The 19,527-nt window shown below is 46.1% G+C and overlaps 1 protein-coding gene across 1 annotated transcript in view; it reads left to right on the forward strand.

The window, feature by feature from the left end:
* The window catches only part of CALCR (calcitonin receptor), a 287,546-nt gene that overhangs the window by 218,485 nt on the left and 49,534 nt on the right, over positions 1 to 19,527 (forward strand). The window contains exon 5 of the mRNA XM_069729395.1: positions 6,007 to 6,119. Within this exon, the coding sequence (XP_069585496.1) occupies positions 6,007 to 6,119 (113 nt within the window). The remainder of the gene's footprint in view (positions 1 to 6,006; positions 6,120 to 19,527) is intronic.

Below are 19,527 nucleotides of genomic sequence, written 5' to 3' on the forward strand. Positions count from 1 at the left end.
CTGGTGATTGGCTAATGCAGCTTTACGTGTACTTTCTATAACAAATGTCTGCAACATCGTACATAACAATTAAATGGATTGGACAGATGGATGGGGTGACTTCTTATCCAATAAAGCTATTGAAGTCACACCAATCTTTAGAACAAAGGAGCCAATGATGTCCTTCTGAATAGTCAGCTCTTGTCAAAAGCCCAAAATCATAGCTCAGACCAAAGGCCTAGAAAGGGTGAAAGCACAGAGATGGTTTTCCCCAAAGCCAAAATCTTTGGGGGGTGCTACATTCTGGTTAGGGTTAGGGATAAATGTAGGATTAGGGATGGAGTAAGGGTAAGGGATAAAGATAAAGTTAGGGATGGAGTAAGGGTTAGACATAGAGAGGGTTAAAGGGAACCTGTCACCCCCAAAATCGAAGGTGAGCTAAGCCCACCGGCATCAGGGGCTTATCTACAGCATTCTGTAATGCATTCTGTAATGCTGTAGATAAGCCCCCGATGTATCCTGAAAGATGAGAAAAAAGAGGTTAGATTACACTCACCCAGGGGCGGTCCCGGTACGATGGGCGTCGCGGTCCGGTCGGCGCCTCCCATCTTCTTACGATGACGTCCTCTTCTTGTCTTCACGCCGCGGCTCCGGCGCAGGCGTACTTTGTCTGTCCTGTTGAGGGCAGAGCAAAGTACTGTAGTGCGCAGGCGCTGGGCCTCCCTGACCTTTCCCGGTGCCTGCGCACTGCAGTACTTTGCTCTGCCCTCAACAGGACAGACAAAGCACGCCTGCGCCGGAGCCGCGGCATGAAGACAAGAAGAGGACGTCATCGTAAGAAGATGGGAGGCGCTGGACCAGACCGCGATCGGACCGCCCCTGGGTGAGTATAATCTAACCTTTATTTCTCATCTTTCAGGATACATCGGGGGCTTATCTACAGCATTACAGAATGCATTACAGAATGCTGTAGATAAGCCCCTGATGCCTGTGGCCACAGCTCACCTTCGATTTTGGGGGTGACAGATTCCCTTTAAGGATAAAGATAAGGTTAGGGATGGAGTAAGGGTTAGAGATAGAGAGGGTTAGGGATGGAGATAGTGATGATAAAGATAATGATAGTGATAAGGTTAGGGATAGAGATAGTGAGAGATTCAATTTTGAAGAAAAGAAATTGTGGCAGTCATCCATTTATATGTGCTTTATTCCAGATGATTGCAGGTACACAGGATAGATGGCACTGCCTCATAGTTAAATTGATGGTCGTGCACTGCTGCTGAGCACCACTGTTTTCTGTGGAAATGAGTGCTGTTCTTGGATGATTTAATGGATTCCACAGTGCTGGCGAGAATTTTCCATCGTTTAAAGATAGAAATTGGGTTAAGAATAGAATTTGGGTTAGAGATGGGGTTAGGTATGGAAACAGAGATGATAAAGAAAGAGGTAGGGTTAGGGCTAGACTTTGGGTTAGAGATAATAGTAGGACTAGGATTAAGCCCCCTTACACATAAGATAGTTGTCAGCCAAAAGATAGTTCTCCCGAGTCGCCCAAACACTGTGGCGCTTTACTTAGCTTCTGGGTTCTCTGTGAGAAAACCACTGCCAGACTGTTCTGCTTATCTCCCAAAGAAACAAAGTGATTGGCTATTGGAAATACCACCCAACCGATTGTTCTCCACCGACACTATCCGCTAGAGGAGAGTCAGGAGACTGATAAAGGTGCAGCTGACTTTAATGTATGGGAAGCCTCCAGGTTTGGGATAGGGCTAGGGTAATGACATAGTTATGGTACATTAAAAAGTGTTTTACAAAATAAGTGAAAAATATGAACCGCCCACCAGGGCCGTGGGGTACTCGGTACCGGCGACCCGGTCCGTGGCCCTGGGCGCCCATGTTAAAGGGAATGTCCTTTAAGGGGTTTTGAATAAAGTTTGTGTTCGTGACGCCACCTGTGGTATTCGGTCAGTGGGGACCAACGCTGCTTAAAGGGGTCCACTGGGGTGATGTTAAGGCAGCTGAGATGGTATAACTTCCCACAGGAGAAGTAGGTCCCCAGGGCTCCCATTATGTGAGGATGGTGAGTGTTGCAGTACAGAACGGAGGACACAGGGCTGCAGTCTCTTTACCTGGTTTACTGGAGACTTCTGGTATCCACAGTCCAGGGCACCAGATCACAGGTACAGGCAGGGTCCGGCCGGCTTGGAAGCAAGTTCAGAGTCCACTTTACCAGGTGGAGCTGAAAGCCTTTCTACCAGCGCTTTGGTGTAGTCCCTTGCTGCCTGTGGCTTCTATCAAGGTCCTCACAATTCTCTCTGTCCTCCATAAAGGTGGGACGCAAACCCGTATTACAGGTGGCTCAAGCCTTTTGACAGGGTCTCTATCACGACTCGCGCTCTATGCGCCACTGTGTCTCCTGTGTATTAGGGCGGACAGGTGACGTGTAGTCCAGCTGTCCTGACGGTTTCTGCTGTGAGCCGTGGAGTCCCTCACAACCTCGGTCTTCCGGCTACCGGTGTCTGCGCTCTGCCAGGGAGGTAGCCCAGTCGCAGCTATTCTCCCCATTTGTCACTCCCCTGTGATTCGCTCTCTTGCATGCTCACTACGCGCTGTTCTTCCTTCTGTATTCTCTCAATCTTGGAGCTGCAGCACCTCTGGCTGCACGGCCCCTCACACGTCTCTCTGCCTCAGACTGCTCCAGTCTGCTGTCTGGCACTCACTACCTGTCTTTTCTTCCAGACCAGAGCTCCCCCTTCTGGCCTGGAGTGTGAACATGTTGCATGTTTGTGTTACCTGATAGAAGAGATCTTCGCTCGCTTCCAAGCGTGACATCACTCTCCCCTTGAGGAAAGCAATGCCACTGTAACAACCTGGACCCTGGGGTGTTACAAATATACAACTTTTTTTTTTTTTTTTTAAATCCAGTGTCAGATTTTAGTAAAAAGCAGGAAAAAATAAAATAGAGAGTCAAAGTGCAAATTCCGTATAAACTTTCCTCATAGTAGAATACATGTGCTTGGGCAAGAAGAGAATCAACAATGGGCTGGCGGAAAAGACTGAAAGGGGTCGAACAGTCGACAGAGTGAGGGAGGCTCAAATACAATGCTTGACTTACCTAGGTGGAGGCTATCCATACTACATGACTGGCTCAGTCAAATGGAAATAATGATGAGGGGTTTAAAGTCTGCCTCTTTGGTCTACCATTTAGTTTGGATCCTAACTCTCTCCTGACTAAAATACGGTCTTCTACGAAACATATTATGACTTAGAATATCTGAAGATGGACATTGCCTTTAATTTTCGTCTTCTCAAACCATATTTTTTAAAATTTATTAACAGCATCTAAATAAAAAAAAAAAAAAACAATGCAACTTTTCAGATAGTCGTTTTGTGTCTGCAGCTTCCATGCTGATTTATGCATTTCCATAGTGACAGACTACAAACAAACCCTGCGTAGTCTGATCCTGCAATATTAGCCCTTTCTATCTGTCCCTTTTTTTTTGTTAACACAGACGTCATAGGGGATAGAAAAAAATGCAGTGTGACTTGTGGATCCGACTACACGTGGTTGTAGTCTGTTACCGTGGTAACACATTTTAAATTTAAACTGTTTACAAAGTTGCTTTATTTTTGAATTTTTGAAGCTTTTTATGGAATGGACTCACAGTTTTAGAGGTGAAATATTGAGGAGCTCGATTATTGCTATGTTTAAAAACAACTAATGATATTGTGTCTTTTCTGAGTATGTGACAGCGCGGCGACTTTGCTTCATCTGCAGTAATAGCGGCCGTTCACAGTGCAATTAGTCATGGATTGAAAAGACCCACCGGCTATTACATCCGCATTTGTCGTAAATAGGAATTTTATGACTTTTAACAAACTACAATGATTTATTGCTCTTTATTAATAACGTGACGGCAGTACTGATATTATTAGCAAAAACGTCTCTGTTCAATGGACTGTACAACATTAGAAAAACACGGCTGTCCATGGGTCGTGCCTGATATTGCAGCTCGCTTCCATTAAAGTGAATTGGGAGGAGCTGCAATACCACACGAAACCTGTTAACAGGGGTGGCGCTGTTTTTGCTAGAAAGCGCGCTTGTTTTTTTAAAAGGAAGCTATTATTTAAATTGGGGTTTATTTCATTTTTTGCCATTTTTTTCTTCTAACCTATAACAATGTATATTGAAAATATAAAAATAGAAATCTTGTAATTTTCCCACCGGCCACATGGACCTATCGTTTTACAAAGCACATGCACATTAGCCACAATGGTCTGATCAAGACCCTTGTTGTGAATTCTGCTTTTGGACTCCCTCCGGTGGTTGTAGATGGTAATGCAGTGTTCTCTGGGCCGCAGTCTTGGACAGGTGTATCCGCTAATTGAAATTCTGACTGGGCTATTTAGCTTTGCAGGACTCTTTAGTCCTGGCCAGTTGTCAATGTTTCTTTGGAAGTATTGGATCTCTGCCTGGCCTCTCCTGCTTATCTGCCAGTTCAGCAAAGATAAGTGTCTGTTTCTTTTTCTGAAGCACACATGCAGTGTGCTTATTTTTCAGTGCTGATCTTTTGTTTCTATTTCTCCAGCTTAGACTGTGTCAGTTGTTTTTCTCAGTCTGGTTGGATTCTCTGGAGTTGCAGATATACTCTCCACATCTTTAGTTAGATGGTGGAGTTTTGTATTTTCTGCTGTGGATATTTTTGTAGTATTTTATGCTGACCGCTTAGTATCCTGTCCTGTCCTTTTCTATTTAGCTAGTAGTGGCCTCCTTTGCTAAACCTGTTTTCTGCCTGCGTGTGTCTTTTCCTCTCCAACTCACAGTCATTATTTGTGGGGGGCTGCCTATCCTTTGGGGGTCTGCTCTGAGGCAAGATAGTTTTCCTATTTCCATCTTTAGGGGTATTTAGTTCTCCGGCTGTGTCGAGGTGTCTAGGTTTTTGTTAGGCACACCCCACGGCTACTTCTAGTTGCGATGATAGATCAGGGTTTGCGGTCAGTATAGTTACCACCTACTCCAGTGAAGGTTTTCATGCTGCTCCAAGGCCACCTAATCATAACAGACCCTATATTTTGCATTGAAGCATCTAATGAGCATGTGTAAAGATCACAGTGAAGGGAGGAGGAGCAGGAACAGCAATGATATCGCCTATTGTGGGGATCCGCTGTGTATAGAGGTGTTACCTGTCATTATAATCCTGCCTCTGAGGGTAGTGAGCCTGCTGAAAACTCCTCCTGAAAGACAAAAAAATCGTCCTAGAGGCCAAAGTGAAAAATTGCAAAACTCCTCCTGAGAGACAAAAAAAAAAAGTCCCAGAGGCCAAAGTAAAAAATTGCAGGATTTTTTTTTCTAATAAAGATTTTAATATGAAAAAAAAATCATTTAAAAAGAAAATTAAACACAAAAAGGTAATGTTATGATGATCACTTCCATTATATTCTCTAAAATCTCCGTTCTGTAAATTAAAGGATACGAACACCTTTATTTAACATGAATGCATGTACTTTGGGCTAAATATAATTTTTTGCCATTGGGTTTCATTAAAACAAATCTGCAATTTTTAGCTTTTTAAAGTTGATGGTTTTCCGGCACATTTCTGGTTGCAGAATGAGTTCTCTTAGAATCTGTCAGTGAGTTTGTAACTCTTTTGTGTTTTAATTGAGCTCCTATCAGCTGATTTATGACCACAGACCTCATCAAAGGAGAACTGAACTTTCATGTGGTCATATATCAGCTCAGTGAGAGACAGATAAAATCTCCCATCAGAATGAGCTCGCTGACAGATTCTCAGATAACTCCCTCTGCAGCTAGTGACAGACATTACAGCACAGTCTATAGAAGGTGCAATATTTTTAATAAAACCGAATTGCAGAAGAATATGTTTAGCCCAAAATACATTCATTTAAGGGAAAATCAAGCCCTCATAGTGTCAATATCCTTTAAGCGTGATGGTTGGGGGGCTCAGGTCTTATACTGGGGTCTTCACGTCATAGTTCAGTCACTAACTCAAGTCATTTTCTCATTTACAGAAAAGGCTTCGAAATATTGTGACGAGAAAGGAAACTGGTTCCAACATCCGGAAAGTAACAGGACCTGGTCCAACTACACCATGTGCATCAGCTTCACAAAGGAGAAGCTGAAGGTGAGCGAGGGGCGCACTGTTATTGGGGTCCTGTGGCGCTTATGGTTATGGGGGTAATTTGGTTGTTACTGTTGTTGGGGTTCCTGTAGCATTTACTGAAATGGAGGCTTAGTATTTGGGGGTCCTGTGGCTCTCCTGGTTATTGTAGTTCCAGTATAGGCAGTTATTGGGGTCCTGTCGCTCTCCTGGTTATTGTAGTTCCAGTACAGGCAGTTATGGGGGTCCTGTGGCTCTCCTGGTTATTGTAGTTCCAGTACAGGCAGTTATTGGGGTCCTGTGGCTCTCCTGGTTATTGTGGTTCCAGTATAGGCAGTTATGGGGGTCCTGTGGCTCTCCTGGTTATTGTGGTTCCAGTACAGGCAGTTATGGGGGTCCTGTGGCTCTCCTGGTTATTGTGGTTCCAGTACAGGCAGTTATTGGGGTCCTGTGTCTCTTCCTGGTTATTGTGGTTCCATCACAGGCAGTTATTGGGGTCCTGTGTCTCTTCCTGGTAATGGAACGCCTGTGACTTTCAAATTTATTTGAGGCATCTGGGCAGTCATTAATATGGGGGTTTGTGACAATCATTAAAGGGGCTGTCTGGTCCAGACTGATAAATCTGCAGACCCTCTGTGTGACTGCAGACTCATGAATCCCCCCAACACATGCACTGTGCAATGCAGGGATTCGCCGGTTTCTGAGCCAGTGTAACAGAGTGCAGGGTTGAGTATGTCACCACAGAATAGACAGACCAACTATTGGGGGGAATTTATTAACAGGAGTAATATTCTCCTTGCAGGGAGTAAACAGGGGGTTAATAGAGAAAAAGCAAACAGTAAACAGTTAAGTGGAATTGCAACAGTTAACGAATGTTCTTGTAACTTATCAGTCCAGGGAGGTCCTGACTGGAGGGTACTTTTTCCAATGCGGGTACAGTCACCAGCAGCGCTTGAGATCCTGAAGTCTCTCCTCTGTCTCTTGGGAACTGGAGACTCCGGGGTTAAGTCTTTTCTTCCAGTGAAGCTGAAAGCAGGAAGTAAGGCTTGGTTCCCATTGCGTTAATGGGAACGCGCTAACGGACAGCGTTGCACGGCGAAATTAACGCCGTGCAACGCGTCCGTTAGCGCGCCCATTCACGGCAATGGGAACGCGCAGCACTAGCGCGTGCCATGTTCAGCACGCGCTAGCGACGCGCCGGTGTTTCCTGGCACGCCGCGGACGCTGGTTGCAGCGTCCGAGGCGCGCCTGCGGTCCGTTCCCCGCTCTCACCGATCGGGGAGATATCCGCTAGCGCTAAACGGATTGCACTAACGCAATGTGACCCTAGCCTAACTCAGCCACTCTGCTGGGAGTCTCTGTATATCAGGCTGGCAGGCTTTCTGCAATAGCAATGCTGCACACACACGGAGCAGTTTACTTGTCACACTCAGGGGTCCTGGCTTGTCACTGCGGTCACCGGGGCTGCGTGCTCAGGTCACTGTCAGGATATGCGTCTTTTCGGATTACGGAGCCTGCCAAGTCCATACTCTCACATCCAGCCTTCACTATGGTGGGTATCTCAGCCTCAGTGCCCTCACGGGGAGCACTACCTTTAGGGGAGCACGGCGCTGCAGCCTGCCCTCTCTTTGGCGCGCTGCCCTCTCTCTGCTCTCCCGATCTTTTCTGACCACACCCCTCTCTCTTCCTCTCTCCTCCCAGCAGTCACTTGGTCTCCTCTGTCCAGGGCAGAAAGTCTTCCCCCCAACAATCCAGCTGTCTGACCAAGTGGTTCCAAACAAGGAGCAGAGAAAGCAACCTCCTTACATTCCCCCTCTCTTAAAGCTCGCCATTCCACGGGCGAGTACTCTTTGTGCTTCTCTTTGTTCTTTTAAGGGGAGTCAGATACCTGCAATCCTCGCATCTCCTTCTGCCTTTCTTCTTGCACATACTCCCAAACTAAACAGTCTAGGACCTGTTCATCAGTCAGGTTGAGATATGCTTTCTCTGCTTCGTCAACAACTGCTGTCCTCTTCTTCTTTTTCTTCTTCTTCTTAGCCTTGCCGGTAGCAGATGTTTGCATAGGGGCTTCTTGCTCGGGTTACTCAGTCTGGGGGCTTAGTACAAGTAATTCTTCTCTATAGCTCCCCCTCTCTTTGACAGGAGCATTCCTGTCAAAACTAGAATCAGATGAAATAAAATGATGCGGGTCGGATTCTTCGTCATGTGTGCCGAGCTCCGCGGGCATCACTTCACAGGGCTTCTCAGGAACACTCCCCATCTCACACAGCTGTTCCATTTCCTCTGTCCGATCAGGATCTTGTGAGCTGACAGCCAGCACACTCTTCACCTCAGGGGACGATATTAGTGGTTCCTCCTTCTCATCGACGAGGACATTGAAAGCGAGCGTCGCAGGTACACTTGGCACTTTCTCTCCTTCATCGGGAACTCGTGCTGGGCAAGGTAGTAAAGCACTTCGGTGGTCTTCTCAAGTGAACGTCCCTTTCTTTCTTTTGGGCTGAGTCTCACAAACAAAACCTTCAGACCCAGGCTGGAGGTCCACCAGGCTCACCTTTACGCATCGGGACAGCGCAGTCATTCCACCAGAGATGCTTGAAACCTTCTCCACCTCTCCTTGGCGTCCAACATTGTGGTACTGTCTTGCCTTAGGTGGAACTCTTCTCTTCCTGCCGTACCATTCTCTCCAGGGGCGATGTTCCCTCCAGTTAGCAGGACCCTCAGAGGGGTGAGCGGATCTCTGCCACTGCTCTTCTCGGGTAGGGCAACTTCTGGACATGTGTCCCACCCTTCTGCACGACCAGCACTCACGTCTGCGTCTATCTGGAGGGCGCTTCAGTCTGGATCGTCGACCTCGGCGGGGGACATCTCTCATCTGCGGTTGCTCTTCACCCCAGGATACGGAGTTACACTCTGGGGCCACAAGTGAAACCTTCTTCATGCTGCGCACCTCTCCTCTATCTCTTTCTGGCGGCTTCCACACGTTACCTCGGGGTACGCCGCTGGTCCCCAAAATGGCAGTCAGGGCTTTCCCCAGACTCTCAATCTCTTCCCAGATTCTTCTTATCTTTAACCAGGAATCCCGGGTACACATCGCCTCCTCTTCATTTTGACTGGGTGCTCCGCAGTTGTAGCATGTAGGCAGTCTTCTTCGCCAAGCGGCACTAGTCTCACTGTGGGGGCCGGTCTCTCTTTCTCTGCAGCAGGGGTCTTCTTATATTCAGCTACTTCCTCATGGACTCGCTTAACCTCCTTCTTCAAGTCTTCAACCCATTGAGGGGCTGTTACCTCCCCACTCCATACCTTTCTCACTGGCACTAACAACCCTTGCTCTTGCTCGCGCGTGCGTGCCTCACTCCCAACCTCAGAGAAGGTCATATCTAGCTTTACGCGCATGCGCTCTCACAGGGCCTGTTTCACCAACACATCTCGCAAGCCTGTCACCAGTTGGTCTCGCAGCACAACGTCAATTGACCCCACACCTACGCCATCCTTCCGTATAATGGCAGTATGAAGCTCCTGCAGTGCGTTCATATATTGCGTCACGGTCTCCCCCTCTCTTTGTACCCGGCGAAACAGTCGCATGCTCAGCTCCCCTACGTCAGAGGGGTCCCCATGCATCTCCTCAAGTATACGTAATACTTTGTCCAGGGTATCTCTCGCCTGGGGGGGGGTCTGAGCATAACAGAGTTCCGTGCATCCCCCTCTAGGGCCATCACAGCTATTTCTGCCTGCAGAGCTGGCATCATAGGATGCATCCGCATCATCCCTCGGATGCGTTCCGTCCAACTCCACAACATGATATCGCTCCCCGAGAATTTTGGCAGGTTACCCAACATGGCTCCCAGGGAGATGCTAGACCTGGGGCCTCCCCCAACTGCTTGGTCTGCCCTTTCCGCGCTACCGTGTGACATCCTGCCAACTACGCCAAGTGTAATAGAGTGCAGGGTTGAGTATGTCACCACGGAACAGACAGACCAACTGTTGAGGGGGATTTATTACCAGGAGTAAGATTCTCCTCGCAGGGAGTAAACAGGGGGTTAATAGAGATGAAGCAAACAGTAAACAGTTAAGCGGAATCGCAACGGTTAATGTTATGATCCGGTGACCTTGGAGCTGCATGAGAACTTTCACTGGAGAAAGTGGCCACTATACTGACCGCAACCCTGAACTTAACACCGCAACTAGAAGTAGCCGTGGAGTGTACCTAACACACCTAGACACCTCGTCACAGCTGGAGAACTAAATACCCCTAAAGATAGAAATCGGAATACTGTCTTGCCTCAGAGAAAATCCCCAAAGGATAGACAGCCCCCCACAAATATTGGCGGTGAGTCAGAGAGGAAAAAACATACACAGGCAGAAAAAAACAGGATTTAGCACAGGAGGCCACTCTAGCTAGATAGGACAGGATAGGACAGAGTTCTGTGCGGTCAGTATTAACACCCTTCAAAAAATCCACAGCAGAATATACAAAAAACTTCCTACATCTACTAAAAGATGTAGGAGCGTAAATCTGCAACTCCAGTGAAATCACACAGTCTAATCTGGACAAAAGAAAAACAAACGAACAGTACTGAAAATAAGCACACTGCATGTGTGCCACAGGAAAAGAAACAGACACTTATCTTTGCTGAACTGGCAGATAAGCAGGAGAGGCCAGGCAGAGATCCAACACTTCCAGAGAAACATTGACAACCGGCAGGGGCTAAAGGATCCTGCACACCTAAATATCCCAGTCAGAATTGTAATTATCCGATACACCTGGCCAGGACTGCGAGTCAGAGACAACTGCATTCCCACCAACAACCACTGGAGGGAACCCAAGAGCAGAATTCACAACAGGTTAATGAATGTTCTTGTAACTTATCAATCCAGGGAGGTCCTGACTGGAGGGTCCTTATTCCAACGAGGATACAGTCACCAGCAGTGCTTGAGATCCTGAAGTCTCTCCTCTGTCTCTTGGGAACTGGAGACTCCGGGGCTAAGTCTATTCTTCCAGTGAAGCTGAAAGCAGGAAGTAACTCAGCCTCTCTGCTGGGAGTCTCTGTATATCAGGCTGGCAGGCTTTCTGCAGTTGCAATGCTGCACACATACACTTAGCAGTTTACTTGTCACACTCAAGGGTTCTGGCTTGTCACTGCGGTCACCGGGGCTGTGCGCTCAGGTCACTGTCAGGAGATGCGTCTTTTCGGATTACGGAGGCTGCCAAGTCCACACTCTCACATCCAGCCTCCACTATGGTGGGTATCTCAGCCTCAGTGCCCTCACGGGGAGCACTACCTTTAGGGGAGCACGGCGCTGCAGCCTGCCCTCTCTTTGGCGCGCTGCCCTCTCTCTGCTCTCCGGCTCTTTTCTGACCACACCCCTCTCTCTTCCTCTCTCCTCCCAGCAGTCACCTGGTCCCCTCTGTCCAGGGCAGAAAGTCTTCCCCCCAACAACCCAGCTGTCTGACAAAGTGGTTCCAGGCAAGGAGTAGGGAAAGCAACCTCATTACACCCGGACCAGAGTGTGAGTATGCGTTATACATACTCCTGGCCAGTGTGCATGGCATCACTGTATACACTTGTATTGAGGGAGGCCGCACCCGACCATCCAGTGTATGGATAGCGTGGCTGCGCTTGCTGGCCAGGAGTATGTATAGGTCATACAACCCCTCCGGTCGTGGGACAGGAAACGGCAAATCCCCGCAGCACATAGTACGTGCTCTGGAGGGACTCATAAGTCTGCAGTCACACAGAGATGCACAATGACTGCAGACTTATTGATTTGGACCAGACAACCCCTTTGAAGAGCCAAAAAGTGCATCACGGATCATGGTTTATTCTGCTCCAAACTAAGCACTGTCAAATTGAAAGGCTGCAAAAAAAAACTACTACAGGGATATAACTCTTCTGGAGCTTTCCAAAACAACTTCAGGGAAAGAAAAACTCTTCGAAAAACTTCACAAAAAATGAGCATTTTCTGTAGCGGTTTTTTGCTTGAAAAAAAGCCTAACAAAAGCCTTTTAAACTCTCAAAAAAATCTAAACACTTGTGAAGTTTTTATTCTGTGCAGTAGTTTTTCAGCAGCTTCACATTATTATACCATTGAATGAAATCCTCTTCATTTTAGCCCCTTTATTACCAGTATTTGCCCGTGCTTGTACCCACTAAGCACAATCTGCGGACCCCGCAGTGTCTCATGTGTGGTCTCCCGATATCCCGCCACGCTGCTCAATGTTATTATTTCTCCAGCCCCATCGCTGAGAACTATAAACAGTCTCCGAGCCAAGTACAATCCTGCAAAATGCTGGGGCTCCGCATGGTAATGACAAGGAGATGGTCGTGTACCTAGTTAATGATAAACTTACCTGGAGCAGCCAGTGCCAGGCAGCAGCTGCCAAGGCAAACAGGATCACGGGGTGCATTAAAAGAGGTCTGGATACACATGATGAGAGCATTATACTGCCTCTGTACAAATCCCTAGTTAGACCGCACATGGAGTACTGTGTCCAGTTTTGGGCACCGGTGCTCAGGAAGGATATAATGGAACTAGAGAGAGTACAAAGGAGGGCAACAAAATTAATAAAGGGGATGGGAGAACTACAATACCCAGATAGATTAGCGAAATTAGGATTATTTAGTCTAGAAAAAAGACGACTGAGGGGCGATCTAATAACCATGTATAAGTATATAAGGGGACAATACAAATATCTCGCTGAGGATCTGTTTATACCAAGGAAGGTGACGGGCACAAGGGGGCATTCTTTGCGTCTGGAGGAGAGAAGGTTTTTCCACCAACATAGAAGAGGATTCTTTACTGTTAGGGCAGTGAGAATCTGGAATTGCTTGCCTGAGGAGGTGGTGATGGCGTACTCAGTCGAGGGGTTCAAGAGAGGCCTGGATGTCTTCCTGGAGCAGGACAATATTGTATCATACAATTAGGTTCTGTAGAAGGACGTAGATCTGGGGATTTATTATGATGGAATATAGGCTGAACTGGATGGACAAATGTCTTTTTTCGGCCTTACTAACTATGTTACTATGTTACTATGTTACTCGGAGTCAATCCTCTGTGGCTTTGGTTTTCCTCCGGTAACACTTGGTGTCAGCAATTACGTCGCTTCCCTTTAATATTTGTGACATGTAATTGTGCTCAGATTGTGGCAGAGTCTTAGTTACTCCTGTATCGGGAGGTTTTAGGAGCAGATTTGCATCTTCTTCCTGCATTCTGAAGACGTAACAGCACCAGATGTTCTTTCTTATTGATTCACACTCTTCAAATATTGGATTTTCTGCATATTTTTTCTTTGGAACGAGTTCTTACTCGCACATTTGGGATGTTGTTTGCTTTCATAAAGCTGGAAAAAAAAAGGCTGTGCAGCCGCCATTACTCTCTCACCCAGCTTTCCCAGTCTCCTGAATAGTATATATCTGCTCTCCTGACGGGTCTTTTTAAGTTAATACACTTATAATCCAGAACATATGTTCTTAGAATTTTGTGTTCTTCTGTTATTCCTCCTGGAAATGTGTGAATAAGTTAACAACTGGGAAGCACGGTGGCTCAGTGATTAGCATTGTATGGTGGCTCAGTGGTTAGCATTGTAGGTGGTTCAGTGGTTAGCATTGTATGGTGGTTCAGTGGTTAGTATTGTAGGTGGTTCAGTGGTTAGCATTGTATGGTGGTTCAGTGGTTAGCATTGTATGGTGGTTCAGTGGTTAGCATTGTAGGTGGTTCAGTGGTTAGCATTGTATGGTGACTCAGTGGTTAGCACTGTACGGTGGCTCAGTGGTTAGCACTGTACGGTGGCTCAGTGGTTAGCACTGTATGGTGGCTCAGTGGTTAACACTGTATGGTGGCTCAGTGGTTAGCACTGTATGGTGGCTCAGTGGTTAACACTGTATGGTGGCTCAGTGGTTAACACTGTATGGTGGCTCAGTGGTTAGCACTGTATGGTGGCTCAGTGGTTAATACTGTATGGTGGCTCAGTGGTTAACACTGTATGGTGGCTCAGTGGTTAGCACTGTATGGTGGCTCAGTGGTTAACACTGTATGGTGGCTCAGTGGTTAGCACTGTATGGTGGCTCAGTGGTTAACACTGTATGATGGTTCAGTGGTTAGCATTGTATGGTGGTTCAGTGGTTAGCATTGTAGGTGGTTCAGTGGTTAGCATTGTATGGTGGTTCAGTGGTTAGCATTGTAGGTGGCTCAGTGGTTAGCACTGTATGGTGGCTCAGTGGTTAGCACTGTATGATGGTTCAGTGGTTAACACTGTATGATGGTTCAGTGGTTAGCATTGTATGGTGGCTCAGTGGTTAGCACTGTATGGTGGCTCAGTGGTTAGCACTGTACGGTGGCTCAGTGGTTAGCACTGTATGGTGGCTCAGTGGTTAGCACTGTACGGTGGCTCAGTGGTTAGCACTGTATGGTGGCTCAGTGGTTAACACTGTATGGTGGCTCAGTGGTTAGCACTGTATGGTGGCTCAGTGGTTAGCACTGTATGATGGTTCAGTGGTTAGCATTGTATGGTGGTTCAGTGGTTAGCATTGTAGGTGGTTCAGTGGTTAGCATTGTATGGTGGTTCAGTGGTTAGCATTATAGGTGGCTCAGTGGTTAGCACTGTATGGTGGCTCAGTGGTTAGCACTGTATGATGGTTCAGTGGTTAACACTGTATGATGGTTCAGTGGTTAGCATTGTATGGTGGCTCAGTGGTTAGCACTGTATGGTGGCTCAGTGGTTAGCACTGTACGGTGGCTCAGTGGTTAGCACTGTACGGTGGCTCAGTGGTTAGCACTGTATGGTGGCTCAGTGGATAACATTGTATGATGGTTCAGTGGTTAGCATTGTATGGTGGTTCAGTGGTTAGCATTGTAGGTGGCTCAGTGGTTAGCACTGTATGGTGGCTCAGTGGTTAGCACTGTATGGTGGCTCAGTGGTTAACACTGTATGGTGGCTCAGTGGTTAGCACTGTATGGTGGCTCAGTGGTTAGCACTGTATGGTGGCTCAGTGGTTAGCACTGTATGGTGGCTCAGTGGTTAGCATTGTATGGTGGCTCAGTGGTTAGCACTGTATGGTGGCTCAGTGGTTAGCATTGTATGTTGGCTCAGTGGTTAGCATTGTATGGTGGCTCAGTGGTTAGCATTGTATGGTGACTCAGTGGTTAGCACTGTATGGTGGCTCAGTGGTTAGCATTGTATGGTGGCTCAGTGGTTACCATTGTATGGTGGCTCAGTGGTTAGCATTGTATGTTGGGTCAGTGGTTAGTATTGCATGGTGGCTCAGTGGTTAGCATTGTATGGTGGCTCAGTGGTTAGCATTGTATGGTGGCTCAGTGGTTAGCACTGTTGCTTTGCAGCCCTGGGTTCAAGTCCCACCAAGGGCAACATCAGCAAGGAGTCTGTATGTTCTCCCCGTGTTTCTGTGGGTTTCCTCCAAAGACATTCTGATAGAGAATCTAGATTGTAAGCCCCGAAGGGGACAGAGATGAAAATGTCTGCAAATTAGTGTGGAACTAATGGCATCTTGTAAGCGAGTCTGCACCCATGGGGACTCGAATATATTATTCAAGCGCGCCCAAGATATTCGGATAACACTTGAGCATGCTCAGATTACAGATGCCAGAGCACACTCGCTCATCATACTTACTTAATAAAAAAGTGTTCTTACTTAAACGGATGGGTCAGGAGACCTGATAGGCTCTATTCATATGGCAACCATATTAATTGACTTTCATTTTTTAAACATTTTTAACTTTCATATCGCAATTTGTATTTTTAAAAAATCTTGCAAATTTCACACTGTCCACTGGGGCTATTTCAGTGCAAAACTCCCTGTTCCTTACAGAAGGCTTGTCAGCAAACTCATTATCATTGCAGACAGGAATAAAATGATTGACAACACCCTTATACACAGGTGCTAACACAGGATCCACCATTCACAATAGGTGATGTCACAGCTCACCTCCTCCTCCTGTACAACGACTGATAACACCTCTATATACAGTAGATAACACTGGATCCACCACTCACAATAGGTGATGTCACAGCTCACTTCCTCCTCCTGTACAATGACAGATAATACCTCTATATACAGTAGATAACACAGGTGTTGTGAATTCTGTGGCAGAGCTCCCTCCTGTGGTCACAAGTGGTACTTCGGCTGATTCTCTCTGTGAGCTTCTGTTGGTGGAGGGAAGTGGTACTGCGGCTTCTGAGTTTCCTCCCTCAGGTGATCTGGTGAGGTCGTTAGGTGCTTCTCTACTTAACTCCACCTAATGCTTTGGTCCTGGCTTCCTTTGATCCTGGCTTCATTCCTGTGGCCTGCTGCTCTGCATAGCTAAGTTCTTCTTTGCTATTTGTTTACTATTTTTTCTGTCCAGCTTGTCTATTTTGTTGCTGGAAGCTCTGGGACGCAAAGGGTGTACCTCCGTGCCGTTAGTTCGGTACGGAGGGTCTTTTTGCCCCCTTTGCGTGGTTTTCTTTAGGGTTTTGTGTAGACCGCAAAGTTACCTTTTCTATCCTCGATCTGTTAAGAAAGTCGGGCCTCACTTTGCTGAATCTATTTCATCTCTACGTTTGTCTTTTCATCTTAACTCACAGTCATTATATGTGGGGGGCTGCCTTTTCCTTTGGGGTATTTCTCTGAGGCAAGGTAGGCTTATTTTCTATCTTCAGGCTAGTTAGTTTCTCAGGCTGTGCCGAGTTGCATAGGCAGAGTTAGGCGCAATCCACGGCTGCCTCTAGTGTTGTTTGGAGAGGATTAGGGATTGTGGTCTGCAGAGTTCCCACGTCTCAGAGCTCGTTCTATGATTTTGGGTTATTGTCAGATCACTGTATGTGCTCTGACCGCTATGTCCATTGTAGTACTGAATTGCCTTTCATAACACACAGGATCCACCATTCACAATAAATGATATCACAGCTCACCTCCTCCTCCTGTACAATGACTGATAACACCTCTATATACAGTAGATAACACAGGATCCACCATTCACAATAGGTGATGTCACAGCTCACCTCCTCCTCCTGCACAATGACAGATAACGCCTTTATATACAGTAGATAACACAGGATCCACCATTCACAATAGATGATATCACAGCTCACCTCCTCCTCCTGTACAATGACTGATAACACCTCTATATACAGTAGATAACACTGGATCCACCATTCACAATAGGTGATGCCACAGCTCACCTCCTCCTGTACAATGACTGATAACACCTCTATATACAGTAGATAACACAGGATCCACCATTCACAATAGGTGATGTCACAGCTCACCTCCTCCTCCTGTACAATGACTGATAACACCTCTATATACAATAGATAACACAGGATCCACCATTCACAATAGGTGATGTCACAGCTCACCTCCTCCTCCTCCTGTACAATGACTGATAACACCTCTATATACAGTAGATAACACGTGATCCATCATTCACAATCGATGATGTCACAGCTCACCTCCTCCTCCTGTACAATGACAGATAACACCTCTATATACAGTAGATAACACAGGATCCACCATTCACAATAGGTGATGTCACAGCTCACCTCCTCCTCCTGTATAATGACTAATATCACCTCTATATACAGTAGATAACACAGGATCTACCATTCACAATAGGTGATGTCACAGCTCACCTCCTCCTCCTGTACAATGACTGATAACATCTCTATATACAGTAGATAACACAGGATCCACCATTCACAATAGGTGATGTCACAGCTCACATCCTCCTCCTGTATAATGACTTATAACACCTCTATATCCAGTAGATAACACAGGATCCACCATTCACAATAGATGATATCACAGCTCACCTCCTTCTCCTGTACAATGACTGATAACACCTCTATATACAGTAGATAACACTGGATCCACCATTCACAATAGGTGATGCCACAGCTCACCTCCTCCTGTACAATGATTGATAACACCTCTATATACAGTAGATAACACAGGATCCACCATTCACAATAGATGATGTCACAGCTCACCTCCTCCTCCTGTACAATGACTGATAACACCTCTACATACAGTGGATAACACAGGATCCATCATTCACAATAGGTGATGTCACAGCTCACCTCCTCCTCCTGTACAATGACTGATAACACCTCTATATACTGTAGATAACACATGATCCTCCATTCACAATAGGTGATGTCACAGCTCACCTCCTCCTCCTGTACAATGACTGATAATACCTCTATATACAGTAGATAACACAGGATCCACCATTCACAATAGGTGATGTCACAGCTCACCTCCCCCTCCTGTACAATGACTGATAGCCCCTCTATATACAGTAGATAACACAGGATCCATCATTCACAATAGGTGATGTCACAGCTCACCTCCTCCTCCTGTACAATGACTGATAACACCTCTATATACTGTAGATAACACAGGATCCTCCATTCACAATAGGTGATGTCACAGCTCACCTCCTCCTCCTGTACAATGACTGATAATACCTCTATATACAGTAGATAACACAGGATCCACCATTCACAATAGGTGATGTCACAGCTCACCTCCCCCTCCTGTACAATGACTGATAGCACCTCTATATACAGTAGATAACACAGGATCCATCATTCACAATAGGTGATGTCACAGCTCACCTCCTCCTCCTGTACAATGACTGATAACACCTCTATATACTGTAGATAACACAGGATCCTCCATTCACAATAGGTGATGTCACAGCTCACCTCCTCCTCCTGTACAATGACTGATAATACCTCTATATACAGTAGATAACACAGGATCCACCATTCACAATAGGTGATGTCACAGCTCACCTCCCCCTCCTGTACAATGACTGATAGCACCTCTATATACAGTAGATAACACAGGATCCACAATTCACAATAGGTGATGTCACAGCTCACCTTCTCCTCCTGTATAATGACTGATAACACCTCTATATACAGTAGATAACACAGGATCCACCATTCACAATAGGTGATGTCACAGCTCACCTCCTCCTCCTGTATTTTTGTGTGCAAAATAAAAAGCGTCTCCCATACGAATCATCCAGTGCAATATTACAACATTGGAGACTGTATTTAGCTTTTTACATTGTAATAACTGCTGATATATAAAAACGGATGACAATAGAGATTAAAGAAAAATTTGTACACGTTCTTGTTAATTTAACCTTCCTTTGTTATGCCTCCTGGAAATATGTGACTAAATTAACAGTTAAGTGTTACAACTCTTCTTGTGATGAAAACAGACAAACGACCCAGTGGTTAAATAATCAATAATATAAAGAAATATAAAAAGAAATAAAAACATTAGGCATCCAAACAAAGTATCACATAGAGCACATTAAATAAAAAATGAAAATCTAATATCTCTATCATTAGAATAAAGAATCTCTATCACCTGGGTGACAGCATGAATAGTTCTGCATAACAACCCACGACATATACAGG

Source organism: Ranitomeya imitator, chromosome 6, assembly GCF_032444005.1.
Source record: "Ranitomeya imitator isolate aRanImi1 chromosome 6, aRanImi1.pri, whole genome shotgun sequence".
NCBI classification, from domain to species: Eukaryota; Metazoa; Chordata; class Amphibia; order Anura; family Dendrobatidae; genus Ranitomeya; species Ranitomeya imitator.